Source organism: Hemiscyllium ocellatum, chromosome 8, assembly GCF_020745735.1.
Source record: "Hemiscyllium ocellatum isolate sHemOce1 chromosome 8, sHemOce1.pat.X.cur, whole genome shotgun sequence".
In the NCBI taxonomy this organism is placed as follows: Eukaryota; Metazoa; Chordata; class Chondrichthyes; order Orectolobiformes; family Hemiscylliidae; genus Hemiscyllium; species Hemiscyllium ocellatum.
This window is the reverse complement of record NC_083408.1, coordinates 46,494,126-46,521,496: the sequence shown is the minus strand read 5'-3', so window position 1 is coordinate 46,521,496 and position 27,371 is coordinate 46,494,126. Positions and strand designations below refer to the sequence as shown.

Below are 27,371 nucleotides of genomic sequence, written 5' to 3'. Positions count from 1 at the left end.
TATATAACTTTACTAATTAGTCTACTCTGCAGAACCTCATCAAAGGTTTTAGAATAGTTCAAATAAACAATATCCACTGCTCTGTCCTCCTCAATCTTCTTGGTTACTTGCTCAAAAAACTCAATCAAGTTTGTAAGATATAATTTCCCTTGCACAAAACCATGCTGACTATTCCTAATCACTCCTTGCCTCTCCAAATGCAAATAAATCCTATCTTTCAAAATCACTTCCAACAGCTTACCCACTACCAAAGTCAGGCACTCAGTTTTCTTTTCCAAATTTAAACAGTTTTTCGAATTAAGGTATACTTTGAGAAGAAAGACGATCTGTTTCACCGATTGAATGTTAACAGAATGAAAGTGTATGTGTATACAGTGGAAAAGTGGAGCTAACTGGAACATCAGCCATAATCTTATTGAAGTAGGCTTGAGAGGTCATATGGCTTATTCTTACTAATACGTTTTATAACCTTATGTTCTAATGCTGACGGACAAACCCAAGGATAAATTCTCTCAGCCCCTGAATGGCATGGACAATGGTGAGTTATTGGGAAAATATGAAGCAATCGGAAAAATTAGATTCTCAATGTCACGAGGAAAAAAAGAAATCCAAATTTCAACCTAAGATTTTAACGGCAAAACCAGAATTCTGTTCGCCAGCAGTGAGACATCCACTTGCATGTATTACCTATTCTTGTCTAATACATGCAGCTTATTAGTATCTCATATGGCCAACAAGAACTAGACAGTGGCAATTACTAGCATGAAAGTCAGAGAGGGTACCTGGTGGCTTAAGCATATTATTTATTCTTCCAGGTCTCCATTATGGCTAACAGACCTAAGCACGTCAAAGTATTGTAGTCACCACCTGCACAACCAATCCATAGTCAGAAAAGCCTGCAACTGAACTAAAAATCTGACCATTCAGAGTTTGATCAAGTTAATGCGTAACTACAGGCGAAATAACTACACGGAAGGCGGGATCCCATCACCAAGTCACCCGTTAATTACTTGTACACTGTACACTGGCCAGCTCAAAGTCACTCCCCTGAACTGAGGAGATTCTAAATCCACTGTTTACATTTTCTTAAACATTTTTTCAAATCAATCTGTTCGGAGATGCGATTACATAAGTCTGGGGCAGGTGGGACTAAAACCCAGGCCCCTCTAGTCCAAGGGAAAGGGCACTACCTCTGCGCAACCTCTTCTGTTTATGTTGGTCAGCCAGGGCTTTCCTGATTGGCTGGGGTTAACAACCCAAATCAAGGATTTCATAGTCAACAAAGTCCAATCACTGGTTCCAATCACTACATCCCTCCACCAACTCCTGAAGTCTTGGGATGTAGGCCTGGTCTGCCTCCTGGAGCTTTTCCTGCCAAGTTTTCACCCCAGGTCTGGTTCCTCTGACTCTGGCGGCGTGTACCACAGTGTAGCTCATCTCTTGTGTCCAGAGTATCTTGGGACAGTTCCCTCCTCTTTTTCTGGCAGTAACAATATTGAGACTGCATCCATCTTGGAGTCAGTGGTTTCCTTGACACTTAGAGGGAGGGGGAGAAACTACGGTTTCTGACAGGCCTTCTTGCTGTTCTGTGGGTGGCCCCTGCCCCAAAGTAACAACCTTCATGTGATCCATGTGTTTCTTCAGGACCGCCTCACCAACCTGAATTTTGTAAGATATTTCTTCCCTTCCTCACAATCCCGCCTCCCACCACACCCAGTTCTGGGAATATCAGGTTTAATCTGGTGCAGAGCCATTTCCCTATCAGCAACTCTGCTGGAACTATCCCTATTGCTGTGAGAGGGGTGATCTTACGATCAACCAAGAACCGGGACAGTTGGTATTAAGGGACGCTGTAGGCTGCTTCTTTAAGCCTGTCTTCAAAGTTTCGACCGCTCTTTCAACTAGACATTGGATGATGGATGGTATGGAGCTGTCCTTATTTGCCAAACGCCATTCATCTTTAGGAAGTATTTGCATTCCTTACTGGTTAATGATGTCCCATTGTCTGTGACCAATATGTCCAGGAGTCCAGACTCGCAGCTTCTCAATCATCATCCATGAGATGGTGGACAAACTTTATGCATGTCCAACCACTCTGAAAGGGCATCCACAATGACCAGGAACACTGAGCCTATGAATGGACCAGCGTAGTCAAAATTCAACTGAGTTCAGGGTTTTCTCGGCCATTCCCACGTGTATCGTGGCACTGCTGGTGGCAAGTTTTGTCCTTGTTGGCACTCTGGGCCATCAATGTCGCTATGTCAACATCCAACCTTGCCCATCAGGCATAACTTCTTGCCAGCATCTTCATCTTGGAAACCCTTGGATGACCCTGGTGGAGTTCAGCCGGTATCTGGCGGTGACCTTTATTCGGGACAATCACCCTCGCTGCCCACAGTAATATGTCATCCTCTATAGTGATATAGTCTCATTGTGTCCAGAAGGGTTTCAACCCTTGTTGCGATGGCTTTTCTGTCTCACCCATTTCCACCAGCTGTTTTAGCTTTTCTAGGACAGAATCCTTTTGTGTCCACAGTTAGATATTGTCAACGGTGACAGGAAGGGTGCCCAGGAAGTTTAAAACCAAAACGGTACGGGTGGCACCACTTGTCCTCCTTCAGTAGCCCAACCACGGATTTGCGATCTGTTACTATGACAAATTCCTGTCCATAAAGATATTGGTCGAACTTCCTCACATCAAAGATGACCACCAAACCTTCCTTCTCTATCTGGGCATCTTTCTGTTGAGCATCAACCAAAGTCCAGAAGCTACACTATTGGGGGCTCCTCTGCATTGGGCCACCGGTGAGCCAACACTACCCTGATACTGTACAGGGAGACATCAGATGTCAGCACTACCTCTCACTTCGGATCATAGTGGGCCAACGCCTTAGATGACAATAGCTGCTTTTACACTTCCCCAAAGGTACTTCGTAAAGGTACTTTGTGACCATTTTCAAGGCTAACCCTTTCTCAATAGCAGGTGTAAAGGTGCCAAGGTGGAGGCTAGGTTACGTATACATTTTCCGTAATAATTCACCAACCCAAGGAAATACCTAAGCTCTATTACAGACATGGGAGGCAGGACTTCTTTGATCACCCTCCTTTTATCTTCCTCTGGGTATAGTCCAGTTTTGTCAACTTTGCAATCAAGTAGGTCACTTGAAATGCCGTGAACACACATTTCCCATCTGAGGCACATGCCCGTCTGGGAGAAACATTTAAGCACTATGTCCAAGTTCTCTTTATCGGTCTTCCCGGTTATTAGCATGTCTTCCAGACGCAGAGGAAACTTGATTATCCGAAGGACATGGGAGGAGAGTATTCTGTTCAGTTAATTGAATTCCAGATAATCGAATGCCAGATAACATAGTTGAGTCAAGTATTGAGACTTTACAATCTTGCCGGATAATCTGATATTTGGATAATCAAACGCCAAATAATCGAGGTTCCTCTGTAAGTGACATTCAGGGTAGCCCTTATACAATGTTCTCCACGGTCCGCTGGGAAAAGGGCACTGGCTGATGATACCCCAAATGTCAGTCTCGTATATTGGTATAAACCCTTATGGGTATTAATTGTGCTGCTCTTCTGGGACCCCTCGCCTAGTCGCATTGCAGGTAGGAGTCGCTTATATCCAGCTTCGTAAAGGACAGTCACCCCCACCCCCCGCAAACTTTGCACACAAATCTTCCACCAGTAGGCCAGCAGGTATGCTTGCACCGTAGGAGGTCCTGGAGCCATGGTCCTGACCCCCGCCAGTCAAGCACCTACCTGTGCGGGCAGGTCATATCTGATCCAAATCTCCATTTGCAGAGTCCACCCCGAACGAACGCAGGCGAGTGAGTTTGCTCTTTTCTTCAGTGAAAGAGGACTCTCGGCTGGTCACGAACCCGGCCACCGTCTTGTCAGCAGAGCCGACTGGTCTGAGAAACACAGAGGGAGCCACTCCAGGTCGTGTCGTGCCTCCTCAGTTATATTGGTCTGCCAAGGCTTCCCTGATTGGCCAAAGTAAAAAAAAATCCCAATCAAGGATCTCAGTCAAATAGGTCCACCTGCTTCCAACCACTACACAGGGCTTTATAAGTATGTTTTATTTATTTGTAAAATAAAATTAGAACATGCAAACCAGAAGATGAGGACAGGTCAGCCATCCTGCTTACTGAGTCTGCTCTGCCTGATAATCCTCGACTCCAGTTTCCTGCCTTAGCCCCATAACCCTTGATTCCTTTGCTGATTAAACATCTTTCCAAACTCAGCCTTGAATATACTTAATAAGCTAACTTCAACAGCACAAAGGGATAAAGAATTCCACAGATTCATTATTCTCAGAGATCCTCATCTCTGTCTGAATTAGCGAACCCCTTTGTGATTTTGCTCTCTAGTCGTGGTCTCTCCCATAAGTGGAAACTAACCTTGCTACATCACTCTGTCAAGATGCCTTAGAGTTTTACCTGTTTCCATAGCATAACCTCACATTCTTCTAAACTCCAATGAGTACAAACCTCCTCAACCTCTCTCTTTATAAAACAATCGCTCCATACTCAGAATCAGCCTAGAGACCTTTAACTGGACTGTTCCCAATGCCAGGATATCTTTGCTTAGTTAAAGACACCATAATTGTTCAGTCTTCCAAATGTGGTCCAATGACTGTCTTGTACATATTCAGCTGGACCTCCCTATTTGTATACTCTATTTTAATTGATATAAATAATAAGAGTTCCTTTTCCTTCCTGCTGAACTTTGATGCTAGTGTTTTGTGCTTTAGGCACACAAATCACACATCCCTCTTGTGCTGCAATTTTCTGTAGGCCTTCTCCATTTAAATAAAACTAAGCTCATCTTCCTGCCAAAGTACAAACTGTCACATTATCCCATACTATATTCCAACTGTCAAGTTTTCGACCACTCACTCAATCTGCGTATGTCCGTCTGCAGATTGAGTCATTCTCATTGCTTGCCTTCCCACCTATTTCTGTGTAATTTGCAAACTAAGCAATAGTACAATTATGTCCCTCATCCACATCTTTAATATATATTGTAAAAAATTGTGGGGTCAATACTTATCCCTCTGGCACTCCATAACTTAAAGTTTTCATCCTAAAAATATTCTTTCTATCCAAACTCTCCCTTTTTTGCTAGTTAACCAATTTTTCATCCATGCTAATAAACTACCTCCGAACACTATCTTATCTTATTAATGTGCCTTATGTGTCATACCTGAATCAAAGCCTTTTTGGAAATGAAAATATATTAAGTCTGTGTGTTCCCCTTTATCTATCCTGCTTGTCGCTGAAATAACTCTACAGAGACTGGTATTTGTGCAACAGATTTATTTACACATGAACACTCTTGATTATAATACTGCCAGATTAACAGGCCCAGTCAAGCAACTCATATTCCATGAGATCCAGCTGATTGACCTCATTACAATCATTGCAGTGACCTCTTCAAAGAACTGTAATAAATTTGTCAGGCATGATTCCTTATTCATGTAGCCACGCTGACTCTACTTGATTATATTATGCATTTCTAAATGCTTTGATATTACAACATTTACAGTAGATGTTAACATTTTCCCAATAACAGATGCTAGATTACTTTTATTGTCTCCTTTCTTTTCTAAATAAAGGGGATACATTTGTAGTTTTCCACTCCTCTGGGACTTTTCCAGAACCTAAAAATTCTTAGATGATTACTACCAATATATTTACTATCTCTATAGCCACCTCTTTTAAAATCATGGAATGCAACCCATCAGTTTCAGGGGACTTATCAGCTTTTAGCTCCATTAGTTTCCCGTGTACTTTTTCTTCACATACCGTTCCACCCTAACCCCTACCTCCCACAACCTGCCACAACTGTGCTCCTTAATTTTGTATTTTTGTAATGCCATGAAAACTGATGCAAAGTATTTATTCAACTGCTCTGCCATTTTCTGGTTCCCATTATTATTTACCCAACTTCATTTCCCGAATGTTTTCCAAGGGGCCTATGTTCATTTTAGTCTGTTTTCCATTTTGTTTCTTTAAAGAAGCTCTTTCAGTCCTTTCATTACTCTTTCAGTTTACCCTTGTTTAGTTTATTTTCACCTTGATATTTTGAGTAATTTTTTGTTGGCTTTTAAGTCTTGCTCAATTCCCCCGACAGCCTTATGACCCTATTTTTGCTGTTTTCTTATGCCAGGACAGTCTGCCCCTTTCAGTCCAACTCTGGGCATCATTATCAACATAACTGCCCTGCAATGTCAACACATTCTTTTGCTTTGTGGCCAACACAGCGTCATGATGTGAAGGAGCCGATGTTGGACTTGGGTGGACAAAGTTAAAAATCACACAACACCAGATTACCTATAGGACTATAACCTGGTGTTGTGTGATTTTTAACAACATAGAATCATACAGCACAGAAACAGACCCTTTGGTCCAACCAGTCCATGCTGATTGTAATCCCAAACTAAACTAGTCCCCATCTGCCTGCTCCTGGCCAGTATCCCTCCAGACCTTTCTATTCATGTACCTATCCAAATGTCTTTTAAACATTGTAATTGTTCCTGCATCCACCACTTTCTCAGGAGGTTCACTCCACACGTGAACTAACCTCTGTGTAAAAAAAAATTGCCTCCAATGTCTTTTTTAAATCTCTCTCTTCTCACTTTAAAAATGTACCCCCTAGCTTTGAAGTCCCCCAACCTAGGGAAAGGACAACTGCCATTAACTCTATCTATACCTCTCATTAATTTTATAAACTTCTATCAGATCATATCCTCACTCCTAAGCCTTCGCCCATTTAATTAGTTGAAAGCCCTCTCAACAGTCCTAGCTATTCAATTCACCGTGACACAGGTCACAGCACAAATCGTTTTGCCCATTTGCATCCTTTCACAGATGTGTAATTTATTTTGAAGGCCTGTCCACACATTTTTCAATTGTTCCATTCCATAATGGGTAAGGAAAGAAAATCACTGAGGACGGATATGAACTGCCTGTGGGAGGACAGGAAAGGTGTGCATGATTTCTACTATCTAATACACTAAGCAGAACACTTTTCCACAGCCAGGGGTATAAGGGCATTAAAATCAAAAATGAACTCTGCTAAATCCAAAATCACTTTCTAGTACTCAGTTTGATATTAAACCTTCCTGGCACTTTACTGCTGGAAGCTGAAGTAGCTATCTATGTCATATGCCATCAACCAGACGCTGCTCCAAATACACTGAATCTAAAAGGTTTCTAGAAAGCCAGCTTGCAAACACTGAAAAACAAGTGATGTGGAAAAAGACAGTAGCAAAAACTTAAATAATAAATAATAATAAAATATTAATCTAGTGTAGAAAATCACACATTTTCTACTTTGCAAATGTTAGTTCAAAACCGAATCTTCCTTTTTTTTATAATTTCTTCTCATTTCACTTGGGGCTGCCACAATGCTGGTTGGTCATCCTTCTCCATTTTTTTTTAAGATTAGATTAGATTACTTACAGTGTGGAAACAAGTCCTTCGGCCCAACAAGTCCACAATGACCCGCCGAAGCGCAACCCACCCATACCCCTATATTTACCCCTTACCTAACACTACGGGCAATTTAGCATGGCCAATTCACCTGACCCGCACATCTTTGGACTGTGGGAGGAAACCGGAGCACCCGGAGGAAACCCACGCAGACACAGGGAGAATGTGCAAACTCCACACAGTCAGTTGCCTGAGTCAGGAATTGAACCCGGGTCTCAGGCGCTGTGAGGCAGCAGTGCTAACCACTGTGCCACCGTGCTGCCCAAATGCCACCATGCCGCCCAAAATCTCTCTCTTCTCACTTTAAAAATGTACCCCCCAGTTTTGAAGCCCCCCAACCTAGGGAAAGGACAACTACCATTAACGCTATCTATACCTCTCATTAATTTTATAAACTTCTATCAGATATCTTCACTCCTAAGCCCTCGCCCATTTAATTAGTTGAAAGCCCTCTCAACAGTCCTAGTTATTCAATTCACCATGACACAGGTCACAGCACAAATCTTTTTGCCCATTTGCATCCTTTCACAGACATTTTCTCCTGTCAGTCACCCAGTCCTTTCCCAATCCCCTGATGTTTACACTTACCAGAATCTTTCCTTTTCTCCTTTATCCTACCAGACCCCTCTCCAGTACTCACCACACAACAGGGGACCATACCACTTCAATACTCCCACAATCTTGACTGACCCCCTGATGCACCAGTTTCTGATTTTGTCCTTTCTCATTATTCCACATATCCATCTCAGTATATGCATCCTAATAGTATGCAATCATTATTCCTCTCTTCTTGACATTGTTCCACTTTCAATTCGGTTCAACAAGACCAGTCTTATAGATTCTTACTTTTGAACTCAGTCAGAATTTTCTAAAATATAACACTCCATTTCATTTCTTCCAATTATTCCAATCTTAACTAATAAAGTGCTTATTTTCCATTGTCATACTTCAATCTTCTGTCAACGATAACCTCAGGTATTTGAAGCTACTCAGTTTCTTCAAGTCTTCACCCCTAACTCTCTGATCCTCTTCCTTAGGCTCGAACAGACAGTGTATAAACTGAGTCTTTGGCCCACTAACCTTCACATCCTTATTTTCTTGTGCTTTTCTCCAACTGGAAACTGAATATTTATAGTGAGCATTGACTACAATTGTTTTGAATATTATTCTACCACACTATTCAGTCGAGTTGTTAAGTCATTTACAGGCATAGCTTCTAAGATTCCTCATTGTGATGTGAAATGCACACCAAAATTCCTACTAAATTTCCCTAAGCTCTCTCTAAAGAATCGACTTGACCTCCCAGATAGCTCTAACTTAAAGCACTTTTCCACTAAAGCAAAATATTTTAGATGCATCAAGTTTGAAATGATAACAGTAAATGCTCAGCAGATCAGGCAGCACTTGTACTCAGAGAAACAAACTTAACATTTCAGGTGAATGAGCTTTCATGAAAACTGGACAAAGTTAAGAAGTGTACAATTTTTTTAAACAAGCACGAACACAGAGAAAGGGAATGGGGGGGGGGGGGGGGGGTGAGGGGGGAGAAAGAGAATTAAGAGGAATGTATGCCACAGGTTGGAAGACAGAAATGACTAAGTAGCAAACTGGTTAGTCGTGCAAGACAAAGAGAAGTGGAAACAAGAAAGACAAAGAAGCAAAAAGGTCAGAAGACCGTACGTAAAATTCCGAATTATTGACTGAATGTGCTGTCCATCGAAATGGCATTGGTTACAGATTGAAGTTATTGAAAGCAATGCTAAGTCCAAATGACTGTAAAGTGTTGAGCTGAAATACAAGAACTATTTGTCTATCTCCTGTTGAGCTTCACTAAAACAGAGCTGAAGGCAGTGTTTAGAATTGAAATGGCATAGGGAATTAAAAATACTCAATATTGCTCAGCTGTTTGCCTTTTGTTTAAGTACAGAACCTCTGGGTATGACACTTCCCCCTTCCAAATTTATACCTATCTGCTCAGCAGTGGCATAACATCAACGGGGACAGGTGCTCACATTTAATGCCTTGAAACTAGTTTCTGTGCACAACTGTAAGTTTAGATTTACAGAAATAAAGCTTCTTAAAATATGGAGTCAATTAACTCAGGATGCAACCAATAGAAGTACACTTATCCTTCTCCCATTAAGCGCATTCTAATAGTGTAAATGCAAGAAGTGGGCGGCATGGTGGCACAGTGGTTAGCACTGCTGCCTCACAGCACCTGAGACCCGGGTTCAGTTCCCGACTCAGGCGACAGACTGTGTGGAGTTTGCACGTTCTCCCCGTGTCTGCGTGGGTTTCCTCCGGGTGCTCCGGTTTCCTCCCACAGTCCAAAGATGTGCAGGTCAGGTGAATTGGCCATGCTAAATTGCCCGTAGTGTTAGGTAAGGGGTAAATGTAGGGGTATGGGTGGGTTGCGCTTCGGCGGGTCGGTGTGGACTTGTTGGGCCGAAGGGCCTGTTTCCACGCTGTAAGTAATCTAATCTAAAGTCAACATATTTGAATCTCAAGCATGGAAGTGATTCTGACTATCATAACGCGTGATTGAGTACTAATGCACTGTATGATCAGGTAACAGCACCTAAATGAATCTAAGCTATATGTCTCCACAGCCCTATGCAAAAGGAAAAGACTAGATATTTTAAAATTTAACTTCTGTTTTAGAACTATTTCATCGAAAAGCATCCCTTACACTCTTGACTCAAACCAGCCATCTTAGCACTGGCTGCAGCTCATCTAGCTGAGACAGGACAAGTCAGAGAGAGAGAGAGAGAGAGAGAAAGAGACAAATCCTTGTCCCATTCCTAAATGATTGTTTTCACTTAGTATCTGAATTTAATAACAGTCAAAAATTTGTATAATCTAATGGTCACAATCATAATGATTCAATTATAAAAACTGAAGCAGAAACACTCTAAAGTGTCATAATATTATAATAAAAATTTAAAATTATAGAATGTCAGGTCTGCCAAATACAATTTAAATTAATTCCTTACAATCGAACGCAAACAAAGGGGAAAAAATCTGTACCTGTAAAATTTGTTGCTTTACTGATTTGCAGACATTGCTATCTTTCAGACAAAGCAATTAATTGGTTTATTATGTATGAAAGCATCCATCATTGCCTGAACTATCAGCAGGGTCTTGATGTGATTTTCAGTGCATCAAGACTGAGAAACATCTTGCCCTTTTAAGACTTTTTCTCATCTTTCACATGACTAATGTTATACAAATGTACTTGATGGAAGCTGCAACAGTGAACACAGTGCACATGCATCACCATTCTGTTCTGTCTCTTCAAACTGAAAATGCAAAGCTGTAAACTTCCAACAGAGCCCTGTGGTGTGCTGATGAGCAGCAGACTTTAATTGCTAAAGACAATGGTAACCAACAGAGCAAATAGGGACTGGAAAGCGTAGCAAGCGAGCTGCTGTTATAGGTGATTTTTAAAAAGGTAATCATGAACCTTGGAATTGTTTCAGGTCAGTTGATCTGGCCTTGTAGTGTAAACACAAGTGACAGCTTTTCATTTTCTAGCTGCCAAGGTTGTTATCCAATGCAGGATCTGAAGGAATAGTCTGAACCGACATTGTGAATTAAAAAAAATGAAAGAAAAGGAGCTAAGAGTTTACAAAGAAGGAAATCATCAGTAAAAAGAATCTGCTAATATATGGATTTCATATTTGGGAGGTGCAGAAAGGATAACAGATGGTATACCACTACACCCCTGTGCTTAGCCTCTACCTTCTGACTCTGTGATTGAATCTACATTTCATGTTGAAGAAAGCTGATCGGCGAAGATGCTGTATGAAGGTATACTGCTATTTTGTAAGTAGGTTCGTTGTTATACCAATTGTTGTGTATGTTATAGAAGAAACTTGCAAGGATGTCATTCTTAACACTTTTTTTGCTGTATAATGGTGTTTTTAACCAACATGTTAGTATTTTAAAATATTTGCATTACCAGCCCTGCTTTGCCAATACACAGTAAACTCTTGCTATTTAATATCTTGCACTATTTTGCATTCTGACAAATAAGTAGAAGACACACAAGTGTACTGTCAACTGCTTGGAAAAGATTTTTGAGGCAAAATTAATTTAAGTCAAAAGGTATACATTTAGTGCAACACTGTTGCACATTTAAATTAATCTATAAAGTAACTAAGCATGTTAGGTAATTAACAAAATTCTGTTCTCATTTGACCACCCCATTACAAAATAATTATCACAACTTTTCAAGTTATAAAACCTAGTTTAGTATGGAGAGCCTCTCTTAGAAGTACCTATTCTCTGTTATTACAACACAGTTCTATTACAGTGTCGACATAAAAAGTCTAGAATATTTCAGGAGTGTCTTACTGTACTTAAAATTTTACATGTAAGTAAAAAAAGCTTGTCTTCAGAAATAATCAGCCTATAAAAGTCAATGCTGCCATCCTTTTGAAACACAATAATACTTTTGTAAAATTGCATATTGTTGTTATTCATGATGGAAGGTAGAAGATTTGAATTGATTTATTATTGTCACATGTACCAAGATATAGTGGAATGTACTGTTTGAAAAGCAGTAGTTCTAGGTGAAACTGAAATGTGTGTTGCTGCAAGCATATCAGTGAATAAAAAAAAAAATTCATAATGCTTTCCTACAAATTCAGCTTGGTTTATACAACTTTCCCTTTCCTTGCTGATTTTGCTTGAGTCTGTTCTAATAGTTAATGTGATTCTATTCTACTCCCTCAAAATTGACCACTACAGTTCCACAGTCCTTCCTGTACCTTATCCTGAAATGAAATACCAAAATGCACATAAAATTGAGGGATATCAGAGCTGCCCAATTGCAGTGAGAGAGAAGCGTCAGATTTGCTTACTGTTTCTAAAAGTTCTTAAAAACAAATCATTGCATCAATGAATTGGATAATTTAAATTCGATGAACTCCAAAAAAGACACCTGAACATTACTGCATTTTTGGCTCAATGAAAAACACTGACATACTGAAACTGGACATGGCTTAAAAAAAAATTACAAACCATATCTAATCAATAGCTCAGTGGCAAGTGTGCTGTGTGGACAGCATTGAGTTCCACACAACAGGAATACCTCTGCTTTTGTCTGCTCTGTGTTGCAACAACTGATCTTAACCACAGCAATGCTGAGAAAACACAAGGAAACAAAATTGGCCAGAGTAACCTCTTCCAGTTGACTGCAGTGAGCCATCTTTCAGACATGGAAATGTTCTATTTTCAAGTACGCTCCTGAAATTATTGGCCAGGTTTATGTATGGAGAATGATCAATTATCTACACTTCCAGAAGGATGTGGACATGTGCTGAACTACAACATAACCTAAGTCATTAGCTTCAAGAAGGAATGGAAAATAAAAGAGAAGGGGGAAGATGGAGAAATCTCAGGATTTTGGATATTTTAAAATCCTTCAATTGTCAAAGTAACAGCAAAGAAATCATTACAGCAATGCAATAGCATAGAAAATAGAAAGATAATTTTCGCACATTTAGCATCATCATGTTGGACTGATTCTTTTCCTGTGCAAGCTTTATGCAGCACTTGAATGATGCTGAATCTTTATAGCTGGTATTCTATATTTTCTTGCAAAACAATGCTAGTTGCTACCTTTCTACTCTCCCTAATGCTGCCAAAAGACCCACATCCAAATCACTCACTTTCCATATTTCAAAGAACCAATGAGATTCCTGTCCTTTGCCTGTCTCTGTTACCCATGTCAGTCATTCATGTCTACATGGCAGCCCTGTGACATGAATTACTTTTCATTCCTTTTGCTACTAAGCCCTTGCCCTTTGTAAGCTCCTGAAGTGGACTGGGGAATCAAAGCCTATAGGTCTAGAATAATTTGTAATAGAGGGAAAATAAGGATAAACTTTTTCGTTGAGAAGACTGTTAAGATCTGGAACACCCGACCTGAAAGGGTGATGGAATCATATTCCATAGGTACTTTCAAAAGGCGCCTAGAAATATATTTGGAATAGGATTAATTTGTATGGTTGTGGGAAAATATCTTGGGGTGAGGTATTAAATTGGACAATTTTTCAAAAAGCCCACTCAAACATTACAGATTGCGCAGTTTACTTTTTTGTGTTATAAGATTCTATCTGCCTTGATATCCAGACACTTTTAAGAGCTTTCTCTTTGACCCTGCTCTTAGCTCCCAGAAAGTGTATTGAAACACTGCACAAAGAACACTGCAGAAATTCAAATCTTTCATATGGTTTTCCAGACAATTATTCTTTGTGAAGCATTAGAGACTACACGCAGTTTTATTTGTAGTTCTTCAAACTTCCATGCACCACAAATCACTGCTATTTTAAAATAATCATAATTGGTGACGAACTACTCTAGTATCGACTCTTACTGTGACCAAGAGACTATTCCATACATGGTGCCTGAGCACAGGCTGTACTTATACAGTTAAAATCTGTCAACCAGAAAGCAATTGCTCACCCAGGAAATAACAACATGCAGTAGTCACCCTAAAGACACGATGCCACGTATCCTGTAAATCTCTTCATTTATCATGCGCAGTGTGCATTTGCTTAAGATCTAAAAGTCACATATAAAATCGAGGAATATCAGAACTGCCTAATTACATTTACAACTCAGTAGCCAGAGATAAAGAACAAACATGGGATTTCAAGCTGAGTAGATTGATTGAGCAGGAACAGAGTGATCACTGAGGAGAATTTGGAAGGAAAGCAAACAAAGGAACAAGGAGAGAACCAATGATGCAGGAAGACTGATGTAAAAGATGTGGAAACTGGTCCTGCATTTTTTTAATGAAATAAATGAATGTCCCAACTTAACAGTGAATCCTAAGCAATTGAGAAAAATAGATTGGAATAGAATTACGATACTAGAAGTAGGATCAAAACACTAATGTTTGAGGCCAATATAACTTAATTATCTGAGCCACATTATGTATCATAATGCACACAGTACTCTTTATCTGTTATAATAAAACAAAGAACTGTGAATGCTGGAGGTTTGAAACAAAAACAGAAATTGCTGGAGAAACACAGTCTGGTGGCATCTGTGGGATGAAAGGAGTGTTAATGTTTTGAGTCCAGTGACTCTTCATTACCAGTTGTTTATTTCTGCATCAAATTTCCAGGAAAAGTTCCTTCGGCATAATCAGGGGTTATCAAGGATTGTCCTTAGACTGGTACCTGAAATCGAAGGCTACTTGGCTGGCAGTACTTCAAGGCAAAAGATTGAATGGGACTACTTAAGGGGAGGCAGGGAGCTTTCCCATATGTCACGGCCAATATTCCTTCCTCAACCATCATGACCAAAGACAGACTGTCTAGTTATGCATTTATTTTTAAAAAGGGACCTTGTGCATAAACTCCTGTCACATTTACCAATCTAACACAGAGATGGAGCTTTTTAAGTAATCCAGTGTTGTGAAACAATTTGGGACAACATGAGGATGTGATACACATTATATAAATGCAAATTCCTTTACACAAATGTTTTTCTTATTTGTATGATAGAATGTGTGTGATACTGTAATCAATTCCCATTGGCATCTGGAACAAAGCAAATTATAACAGATGATACAATTGGCATGTTTTTGAGAAGTTTAATAATGTACAAAGTAATTAGCATGTTGTAAGTCAATTCTTTTGGCCTTTTGATCTTAAGTTAACAATGAATAACATTTTGCTAATGTTACAACCTTACAAACCATCAATTTGCATAAGTTGCAAAGAACATAGATCACCTCAGGACTGAACATCATGTGTGGTTTTAGAATCTGTTTTATAAGCGGCAGTTCCCTCTGCAGGTGGCACAGATGAAGAACATTGGCTTGAGATTGACTGCTATGTTTTCTCCTTCCTGGGCTCTCTCTTTTTTGCCATATGGTCTTTCTTTTGTCCTCTGCTTTTTCCACACCCTTCCTGACTGCTTCTCTCCATCCAATCTGTAGCATGGATTTCCCTTCATTAACACCATTCCCAGTCAACTTGAATTTTCACTTGCAGACATCCTTCTAAAATCGACGTGAGTGAACCAGCGTTTCATGCTGACAGCAGGCTTGATGTAGCGTATGTTACTGAAATGTCTGCACACTGCCTTGTTAGGAGATCCCAATCTTCACCTGAAGTAGCAGAGGTGGAAGCAATTCAGCTGCTTTCCATGCCTCACAGTCTAATTACTGTAAAGATAGATGCTCAGAACACATCTGGTACACACAGAATCTTGCATTTTCAGTTAGCTTACACTTGCTTTTCACTTCTCACCTTTCAATTATTCTTGTGCAAGTTTAAAATCTGGCATTCTTGAAATTGTCCTGATGAGTGCGAGATGAAAAGTTTCATCAACGTCTATCTTTTCAGCACTAATGACAGTCTATTCTACATTAGTAGAGAAAAGATTAAGGGATCAGATAGGATGACCCATATTTATTCTACTGGACAGTGACTGACTTGATCACCCATCTCTAACACAAAATTTAAGATACGCATTAGGATCTTGCAAGGTCATGACACAGCGCCCTCCATGGGAGTTGCTGAGGATTTTTGGACCTCTAGCACATACTTTCCTTGCTCTGGAGCCATTTGTAACAGTCTCTGATTCCGAGTTAGCATTAGAATCAGAGAAGTGGGAGAATTTTGATGTCTTTAGCTGAACAGTTAGTCAAGAAGTGTAAAAACTGAAACATTCTGGTTTATCTACTGGGTAACTACAGAACTGAATTTCTCAATTAATCAGCATGACCCACCAACAGCCCACCCCTCAGACTATCTGCAACTCAACTCCAGTGCCCCAAACTAACTTCACTGACCCAACTACCCCTCACAACTCCCAGAACAGCCATCGCAGCTCAATCTAATTATTCTGCCAACCAGATTTGTTTACCCACCATAATCAAACTACACCCATTCCACCAACCCAGCCTGATTAACTCCCTGCCCTAACTCCTGATGCAACCAAAGAGCCCCAATCCCACCATTGAACTACGACAGATCTGATCATCACCACCACCACCACAACCTGACTACGCTCCCAATCCAACCAACCCTCCAAACCCAAGCTTTTTACCCGCCTGCCACCCTTCAAATGCTCCTTATACATCATCCAAGAGCTGTATTCATTCATTCAACCAATCACTAATATCACACTGGACATTAAATTTACCTTATGGCATGTCCAGTCTGTCATCACATCCCCCATCATTTTTTTTGCAGCTGTTTTTTAAGGGATCCAAAACGTCAACTTCTCCACCTCCTGATGCTGCCTGGCTCGCTGTGTTCTTCCAGCCTCCTGCCTGTCTATTTTGGATTCCAGCATCCGAATTCCAGTTTTTTTTTGTCTCTAACCAAGTATTTCTAAAAAGCCATGCTCGCAAGACATGCCCGAAAATGCAGAACCGTGTCTGGGTTTCAGGAATGTTTGAACAACAATCCAACAATAATTGCAGCTCTTCAGAAGATCCAGCCAATTAATAGTATTACATTGAAGGATAGTCTACCACACTGGCCATTAGGTGTCACACACCTCACTTACGAGAGGGAGCAGTATCACAATATGATCAGTCTTACAATGTACCTCAGACTCACTTAAAAAAAATAATAAACTGAGTTTACAATTAGTACATACATGATCAATATTGTTTGAATAATATCAGCATGACAAGAAATAATAAAAATATCATTTCTTCATGAAGTTAACCTTGCAAAGAGAGGTTACTTTAAATCCAACTAAGAAATTTTGATTACTTCAAATTTAACAAGTATGTATCTTGTGTTTTGCATATCATTTTCAAACATGCAGTATTTAATTGTACTTGGCTTGATTGCCTCTTTCAACCAAAAAAAACAAAAAATAACAACAAATGTTGTTATTTCACACTTCAATATTTTACCTTTTTTCTTTTCCACGTACTTTCAATTAACCAATCTGCCTTTTTTCTGACCAGGTATTTTCTGCCATTTCTATATCTCTGACCATGCCAACACTGAACTGTGACTCTACTGGTTGAAACTGTGACATTAATAGAAGAGTATTAATTAAAGACTATGGCTCATTTTGCTTTACCAGTTAATGATATCACTTGAGCAACTTAATGATAAAAAAGAATTTCTTCAACACCAATATGTGTTTAAGAAAAGTATCAGCATGTGATGACAAATAACAATTTATTTTCATAAAGTTAATGAAATCAGCAAACACTGGAGTTTTTTTGTGCTTTACACTTGGAGCTACAGGAAGAATTTCCACTGTTGTTATCATGCTCTCCATTAATCAGATTTTCCTTTTCAAGTAAACGATCTACATAACACTAACAGAGTCTCTCCCCAATCATCATTAGCTACATGAATATACCTAGTTTCTTTATAAGAACCCTCATGCCATCCTTCTCCTTACCACCTTGGCATTTTGTCACTGCATTCACAAAGCAAGACAGGATTTATGTCTGGATATTATGACTCATCTTCACTTGTTCTGGGGCTATTCAGTAAAGGAACAGAAAATTGTCTAGCCTGCATTGAGAGGAAATATATGAATCACCACCTTGTCAAGTAGGGAATGCTTTTGTCTAGACCGCTTCACAAGCTACATGCTGTTTTGTGAAACACCAATTGATGATGGGTCATATGGTGATAGCAGAGCGCATGTAACACAGAAATATTTCCAAATCTTCTGACATAAATTGCCAACCACTGTCAATGAGCAAAATCTCCAGCAACATGAAAACCACAAATAATTAAACAGATATAAAAGAATAATATTCGCATATTTACATGTTTGTAGTATTCAGGTGGTGTTAAAATTTAAATGGAATAAAAAAGCCTTAGGAATATGAGAGTATATTTTCCACTGACTTAGGTATGTGAAGAACCAAAAACTTTCAAGAAGCTCCACACTAACCAAGTCAACATAGTCTACTTGACTGATACACCATTCACCATCTTAAACATTCATTTCCTCCAGCAGAAGCACATAGTAGTAGCAGCACATACTATAGTATATACAAGATGCAACTCGTCAAGGTATTTCCTTGACAATACCTTCAACTAGCAACTTCTACCACCCAGAAGGACAAAGACAACAAGTATAGCATTCCCTTCAAAGTCACCACTATCTTAACATTTGAACCTAACTGCCTTCCTTCATTGTCAGAGTTAAAATTTGGACTCCCTCTCTCTCTCTCCAGCACCTCTCTGCATGAACCTTTACAACAAGGACTGTAATGGATCAATTAGGTGGCTCAATGGCAATTAGGGATGGACAACAAATACTGGTATTTTCAGCAATGTCCACATCCCAGGAAAACATTGCTTTAACCTTACCATTACATGAGAGATGTTTGTAGCTAACTATACACAGTGCTTCAATCATTTAAACGTGTTAGGCAAAGTTCTGTTTTATTTCCATTTAAATTGTAACACCACCTGAATATTACAGACATGTAAATACGCTAAGTTATTCTTATATATCTGTTGACTTATTTTGATTTTTAGGACTAATTAATTTAAACTTTATTCTTTTATCTCTTTACTTCACCTTTTAATTCCATTTGATTCTTCCCTTTTGTTTTCCCTTCCTCATTTTGTTCAATCGCAAGTTTATTTTCTTGACAACTAGATACTCATTGATATATTTAATACAAGATAGTGGTGATGGATTAATCTTGTGATTTAGCTGACAAATAACCTGCAGAGGGCACCACTTAATCTCTGGAACAGGTGAGAATTGTAGGAAAACTCATGTAATCGACATCATTGTAATTCTGGTCTCCTTCCTATCGGAAAGATGTTGTGAAATTTGAAAGAGTTCAGAAAAGATTTACAAGGATGTTGCCAGGATCAGAGGATTTGAGCTATAGGGAGAGGCTGAACAGGCTGGGGCTGATTTCCCTGGAGCGTCAGAGGCTGAGGAGTGACCTTAGAGGTTTACAAAATTATCAGGGGCATTGATACAGTAAATAGGCAAAGTCTTTTCACTGGGGTCGGGGAGTCCAGATCTAGAGGGCATAGGTTTAGGGTGAGGGGGAAAGATATAAAAGATCTAAGGGGCAACTTTTTCATGCAGAGGGTGGTAAGTGTATGGAAAGAGCTGCCAGAGGATGTGGTGGAGGCTGGTACAATTGCAATATTTAAAAGGCATTTGGATTGGTATATGAATAGGAAGGGTTTGGAGGGATATGGGCTGGGTGCTGGCAGGTGCGACTAGATTTGGTTGGGATATCTGGTTGGCATGGACGGGTTGGACCGAAGGGCCTGTTTCCTTGCAGTACATCTCTATGACTTGGCATTGAAATCATGTAAGGCTATCAGCAAGGTGGTGATGTAGTGTAGTTTGTGAGGAAATGAAAACATCAGTAGAACTCCTGGAGATCCATGCTTAACTATACATGCTATTGTTGTCCAGGTTAGCCTACAATCATGAGGAAAGCTGATTGATATTTCTTCTATAAAAGATATCTTTAATTAAATGAGGTTGCCTAGACATTTTATCAAACTCAGATATTTACAGTCTCCATTTTACAGATATAGCTGCTCGTAGCTGGAGCAGCAAATGGAGGTCATCAATTGGTCTTATTACCTGAAATCGATACTAAGGGCCAGAGGAAATCAGATGGAAGTCCTGCTGCAAAGTGCTTATTGGAAGACTGAAATATGACCTCATGCATTGTTTGGCCATAAAGAATTCAGATGCAAAAGTGAAACATGAACAAAACAGCAACAGGCTTCTGTCAGAGTCAGAATGTATGTGTTCCCTTTTACTGCTCAGATATACAAGATATATGTCTTTGCCCTTCAGAGTGAGTACCAATTCAATACGTCCAGCAAAAAGCTTTTTGAGAGTTTATTTATTATCAAACATTTACCCCAGATTTAACACAATGTTTCACTCAACTGTCTTCACATCCACAAAGATTGGATAAAGATGTTGGTAAAACATGGTTACAGCTTTTAGTTATCAGAAGCCTGTAGTTTCTTAGATGGAGTTGATGCTTTACTTTGAAGTGAATATCTGGTAAGGAGGATTCTTAGTAGGTTTGGAGATTTTTTGTAGTCGAATTTCTGATAGATTGGTTCTCAGATGAACTCAAAATTGGAACAATTGGACAGAATCTTTTTCCTTGTCCTCCAGTTTCAAGATTTGTTTTTTTTGGATGACTTGCAGCTATTTTGTTGACTCTCAGTGGACCTCTGTTTGCAAACTAGCAACTAGCTGACTCAAAAGCAGATGACAAGGTGATTCCCTCATTGTGTGCCAAGTTCAAAGATCTTACTCCAAATGAAAAACTGGCACATATGTTTATTCCAATCATCATGTGTTGTTTGACACAGTGAGCCATGGGGAGTGATGCACCATCACAATACAGTAGAAGGCTGACAGGATCCCTTTGCATTCACCTTACACAGATTGTGTTCTGGTATTTACTTTTGACTAAGGTGAAAACAGAGCAACAAGCCAGCTGGAACTCTACAGTCATTTTGAGCTGAGTCATTCTCAAATAGAAGGATATATCTATTCCTCAGATGGTGATGGATGTGCATACGTAGCTGAGCATCCGCTTGCGAATTAGGAATGTTTGAAACTCAAAGTGCCACAGGAAGTGGCCATTTTAATAGCCTGTGTCTAATTTTATAAGTATTTAACTGAAACTCCATAATAGAGTATGACATGACCTGCTCAGCAGAATGCAAAATCATGCGTCAGCATTCCTAACAGCTGGTAGTCTAAAACCTTGACACAGATAAATGAAACTATTTCAGAAAATCCTTGCCCAACTTCCAAAAGACAAGCTAGAAAATGTCATGGCAGTCTAAGAGAACACTGTGGATCAAAACTAAACACAATACTCCAAATGCCAAAGCATCTGATCCTTATTTGCTTAAATATTGAGCTCATAGTTTTGAACTTTATGCTCCTAGCAAGATTTCCAGAAGTCTTATTTACTTTTCCTGAAGCTATCTCACACTGCTGCTGAACATTTAATAACTGGCTGACACCTACCCCAAGACTTTGCCCCCAACTAAAGGGCACCCATTCGTTGAGTAAATTACTTGACTGAATGTAAATGGAATTTCTTTCTCATGAAGTGACATACATCATTTGTCGTTAACTTTAACTTAACTACATTAGCTGACAATCTAATAGTCTCATTCTTGTCAATCTATGCATATAATGTTACATTTACATCTGAATACTTAATTATAGTAATCATGAATGAAAAAAATCCAAATGCTTCAAATGTGAAATGAAAATTGAAAATGCTGCAGCACTTCTATTAGCATTTGAAAAGAGAGAATGAGATCTTGACATTTTTTTGACATAAATACACAAGGATTTTGAATAAAAGGGGTGGGATGTAGAATGGAAACAATCAATCAATATGCCAATGGCAGAGGAAGTTTTTCTGGCTTGAATAACCTGGAAACTGCTCAGTCTACAGTGGAATAAAGAAAATGTATGAAAAGACACAGAGTTACAAATGCCCAAGGTTGAGAAGATTTATTAAACTATAAAATGAAGCAAATAACTTCAGCTATTTTCTTTGGCCAGTATTAGTTACAGTCAGAATGTTGGACAAGACACTGAATGAATGCTTGCCTCTTCTTCAAATAGTACAATCAATTCTTATAGATAAACCAGATTCACCACATGGGGAAGCAGGGACTACAATACAGGCAGCTGAATGGATGGTTTCAATCTTAGTAACAAAGAGCCCATGAGCTCCTCCCTCAAAGTGTAGGTGAGAGTGCAATAAACAAAAGAAAGTTTTTTTTAAAATCAGATGATAGGTAGTGCAATAAAACAAAGAGTCAAAAAGCACAGCAGGTCAGCCACCATCTGAGGAGCAGGGGGGGTCAACATTTCGGGCATAAGCCCTTCATCAGGAATGGGGAAGGGGAAGGGGCTGAGAGATAAATGGGGGGATGGTGGGGGGCGTGCTGTGGGGGATGGTAGGTGGATGGCGATAGGTGAATGCAGGTAGGAGGTGATTGTGATAGGTTGGTGGGAAGGATGGAGCAGATAGATGGGAAGGAAGATGGACAGGTAGGTCAGATCAAGAGGGCGGTGCCAACTTGGAGGGTTGGATCTGGGATCAGGTGGGGGGAGGGGAGATTTAGAAACTGATGAAGTCAGTGTTAATGCTGTGTGGTTGTAAGGTCCTGAGGTGGAAGATGAGGGGTTCTTTAATCAACAATGCCCTCCACTGCATCTCCTGCACTTCTGGCACCTCCACCCTCTAACTCCATCCCCTCCAACTGCGATAAGGATAGAACCCCCCCCGGTCCTCACTTTCCACCCCAGAAATCTCCAGGATACAACATGTTATCCTCTGCCATTTTCACCATCCCCAGCCCAGTGCAATAAAGATCATTCCGGAGTAATGTGCAGGGAAGTGTACTGGACGCGGTCAAACCAGATATAGTAAAGAATGGTTAAATGCGTTTATGTAACAGATATGTTAACATTCCTTAGATTTGAGCAAGAACTGATTCAACTAATGAATCTTTCATGTCTAATATTGTGCACTAAAAGGACAGATTTAAGGCTGCATTTCAAATTCACCTCAAAAAAATATTCTATTTAAAGTTTATTTTTATGCATAATTTTGCACACTTGAAGAACAATGATGTCCTACCTGCAGAACTCAGCAGCACATTGAAATCTGTACCTCGCAAAGATTCACTACTATCATCAAGTTCCTTTTCTTCAGTTTTGTACCTGTCCCAATTTGAAACTATTTGTCTTCTAGAAAATTCATTTGGTTGATCATAATCTTCTTTTACGCCCACAGCATCTTCATCCTTTCAAATAAAAGAAATAAATTTTGTGATACATAATCCTTACAGTGTTAACAGACTCACCAAAGACTTATGTTACAACGACTTTGACTAAGCAAAAGTATGCTTATGAAGTAAGTGTAATCTTGTTCAACTTTGTAATCTATGCTCAATACTACAATGGAACCACATAGGCTATTTCTGTCCCTTACAGACAAAGTGACACCATTATTATCATTAGGAACAAGTGAGGACCGCAGGTGCTGGAGATCAGGAACGATGAAGGGCTTATGCTTGAAACGTTGATTCTCCTGCTCCTTGGATGCTACCTGACCTGCTGTGCTTTTCCAGCACCACAATCCTGACACTATTGTTATCATTGCCTACTGTGAATAAATTAGAAAGAATTTGTTTGTAAATTCTGACCGTGAATTCTTACCTAACACATATCCAACATACAGCCATCCACAAGCTTCAAATAGTAGCCCTTGCAGAGTGAAGGATCGGAAATATAGCTGTGATTCACAAAATTTCATGATGCTCATTTTAAACTTCACAATCTAAGGTATCTGGCATCTGTACAGTTCTGAAACCACTAGACATGTACAATTTGATTGGTCAGATAATTAGGTAAAACTTCAAAACAGTTGTTACGCCACATATGGGGAACATAGAAATATAAATAATGTGCCTTTCATAACCTGCTATTTGTGCTTCTGTAATTTTTTTTCAAAAATTCAGATTAAGTTTGCTTGGACTATGTAACTGTCAGGATGGTATTCTGCCAGTCTAAAGGGATCAGGAATGAATGTTGACAACATTTACAATTTACAGAGCTCAGTCAATGATAAAAAGGGTTCACTGTACATCCTTTAGCTAGCAATTTCATATAAAATGTCCAGTTTCAAAAATCACTGACTTCTTAATGGAAACAGCTCTAAATGAAGTGCATAGAGAAAAAGATAAAATTGTAACAATGAGATTAAATCATAAATCATGATTTGACATTCAACACACTGCACACCAAACATTCTCCCAGAAGGTAATTGGCACTTGTGAGCTATCATGTAGATTATAATACCTTGATTTTCCAAAAAAAACTGCATGTGGTTACTTTTTGTATGTAAAAAATGAGTTGAAGATGTGAAATTACAAGGCTTTTTAAGTCCACATGTCATCGGGCACTTTTTATATTGGGTTGACTTTTACATGGGCCTTAAATAAAGATCAAAATTATATGTAATACTTTAGGGATAAAAATAAAAAGTTCTGGAAACATTCAGAACTCTCTCCACAGATGTCACCATCTTTTCAAGTCGAATGTGACTCTGCTTGAGTTGTCTGAAGAAATCATATTTGACTCAAAACCTTAACTCTACTGTCTTTGCAGCTGCTACCTGAATGTAATATTTCCAGCACATCTGTTATTATTTCAGTTATCCAGCATCCAGAGTATGTTGCTTTTATTACAGTTTCCTGGTGAAGTCTCACTTATATAGTTGTGATATGGAGGTGTCAGTGTTGGACTTGGGGTGAACAAAGTTAAAAATCACACAACACCAGGTTATAGTCCTAGCTAGCTTCCTGACAAAGGAGCAGTGCTCCAAAAGTTTGTACCTCCAAGTAAAACTATTGGACTATAACCTGGAGTTATATGATTTTTAACATTGTATAGTTGTAGCAAGACAGCTGTATTTTTATATTTCATTCCCTTTCCAATAAGGGCCAACATTTCAGCTGTCTTCCTAATTATTTGCTGTTCAATATCAGTTATCATGTACAGGGCCATTCAGATCCCTCTGGTCTAATTTCTAAGTCAAAATTCTAGTCTCTTGCAGAAACACAATTTTAATCATTCTTTCCTTTTCAGCCATGCCTTCAAGCTGCTCGATTCTTATCTCTTTTTCCTTCATCGCTCTACTGCTTTTCTCCATCAAGGTGCCCCTTAAAACCTACCTCTTCAACCAACTCTATCTAACATAATATCTTATAAGAATTAGTATCATTGCTCATGAGATAAAATTAGCACATGGAAAACTCATCGTCAATAGTGATGACCACTCAAATAAGACAAATAATCATAACGCATAGCACAGTTAGAAATAATCATCATTTGAAAAGGAATTAAAAAACAATAGGATTGCACAATTATAAACATTTCAGGACAACAATAAACAAAACACATGGAAAGATGCAGATCCCCTTAACTCTCAGAACAAAAATGAAAGACCTCTGCATTCTGTATGCAGTCTGAACATTATCAGATTGAAAAAAATAATTAACTATTTGAGTTTTATACAGGAGGAAATCTGTCTCATGGTCTATTTATTCCATATTTGTGGAAGTGCATTTTATTAATTCATTCACAGCTATTTATTTGCGTGTATTTATGACAAGTTATTTTGCTTATCATTTGTTTTGTTTCATTTGTGTGTGTGTGGGGGGGGGAGTAGATTAGGACCTTTCTATTTCATGACAGGCGCTACATAAATACAAACGGTTGTTGCTCCGCACCAGTAACCTGAGTTTAGAGACCACCCTCCCCCACCGTCCGGGGAAACCTGGTTACCCGAGGCCGAGGCCGAGGCCTAGCTCCGTCCCCCGAGGCCTGTACCTGCTCCTCCTGCTGCTCCGGGAGCTCTCCGTCTCGGCCCCGGCTCCGGGCCCGTCCTCGGGGACCCCGCCAGCCCCGCTCCGGCTGTCGCTCCCCGGGACCCCGAGTTCCTCGCCCCCGTCCCCGGCCGCGGCCTCGACCTCCGCGGCGCCCGCCACCGCCACGGCCCCGCTCGACCCGCACAGGGTACTCCATCCCCGGGAATGAGGGGGAGGCGAGAGGGACAGCGAGAGGGACAGCAACACACACACACACAGGGAGAGAGAACACAGTGAGTGACAGGGAGAGAGTGAGAGAGAACACAGAGAGAGAGAGAGAGGAAGAAAGAACACTGAGAGAGAGAGAGAAAACAGAGAGAGAGAGAGAGAAAACAGAGTGAGAGAGAACACACTGAGATAGAGAGAGAGAACACAGTGAGAGAGAGAGAGAGAACACAGAGAGAGAGAGGAAGAAAGAACACTGAGAGAGAGAGAGAAAACAGAGAGAGAGAGAAAACAGAGTGAGAGAGAACACAGTGAGAGAGAGAGAAAACAGAGTGAGAGAGAACACACTGAGATAGAGAGAGAGAACACAGTGAGAGAGAGAGAAAACACAGTGAGAGAGAACACAGTGAGAAGAAGAAAGAACACTGAGATAGAGAGAGAACACAGTGAGAGAGAGAGAGAAAACAGAGTGAGAGAGAACACAGTGAGAGAGAGAGAAAACAGAGTGAGAGAGAACACACTGAGATAGAGAGAGAGAACACAGTGAGAGAGAGAGAGAAAACACAGTGAGAGAGAACACAGTGAGAGGAAGAAAGAACACTGAGATAGAGAGAGAACACAGTGAGAGAGAGAGAGAAAACAGCGTGAGAGAGAACACAGTGAGAGGAAGAAAGAACACTGAGATAGTGAGAGAAAACAGTGAGAGAGAACACAGTGAGAGAGAAAGGAAGAAAGAACACTAAGATAGAGAGAGAAAACAGAGCGAGAGAACACAGTGAGAGAGAGGGGAAGAAAGAACACTGAGATAGAGAGAGAAAACAGCGAGAGAACACAGTGAGAGAGAGGGGAAGAAAGAACACTGAGATAGAGAGAGAAAACAGCGAGAGAACACAGTGAGAGAGAGGGGAAGAAAGAACACTAAGATAGAGAGAGAAAACAGAGCGAGAGAACACAGTGAGAGAGGGGGAAGAAAGAACACTGAGATAGAGAGAGAACACAGTGAGAGAGAGAGCACACTGAGAGAGAAAAAAAACTGTGAGTGTGTGTGAGAAAGAGAACACAGTAAGAAAGAATGACACACAGAGAGAGAAAACAGTGAGAGAGAGAGAGCACAGTGAGGGAGAGAGAACACAGAGAGAGAGAAGGAAAGAGAACACAGTGAGAGAGAGGGGAAGAAAGAACACTGAGATAGAGAGAGAACACAGTGAGAGAGAGAGCACACTGAGAGAGAGAAAAAATCTGTGAGTGAGTGTGTGTGAGAGAG

General features: G+C 39.9%; 1 protein-coding gene across 1 annotated transcript in view; it reads right to left on the bottom strand.

The window, feature by feature from the left end:
* Positions 1–26,506, bottom strand: part of aven (apoptosis, caspase activation inhibitor) — an 87,825-nt gene extending 61,319 nt beyond the window's left edge. The window contains exons 1-2 of the mRNA XM_060828367.1: positions 25,905–26,506; positions 23,149–23,314 (exon numbers count right to left, since the gene is read on the bottom strand). Coding sequence (XP_060684350.1) covers positions 23,149–23,314; positions 25,905–26,099 — 361 coding nt within the window. The 5' untranslated portion in view covers positions 26,100–26,506. The remainder of the gene's footprint in view (positions 1–23,148; positions 23,315–25,904) is intronic.
* Positions 26,507–27,371: the final 865 nt, after the last annotated feature.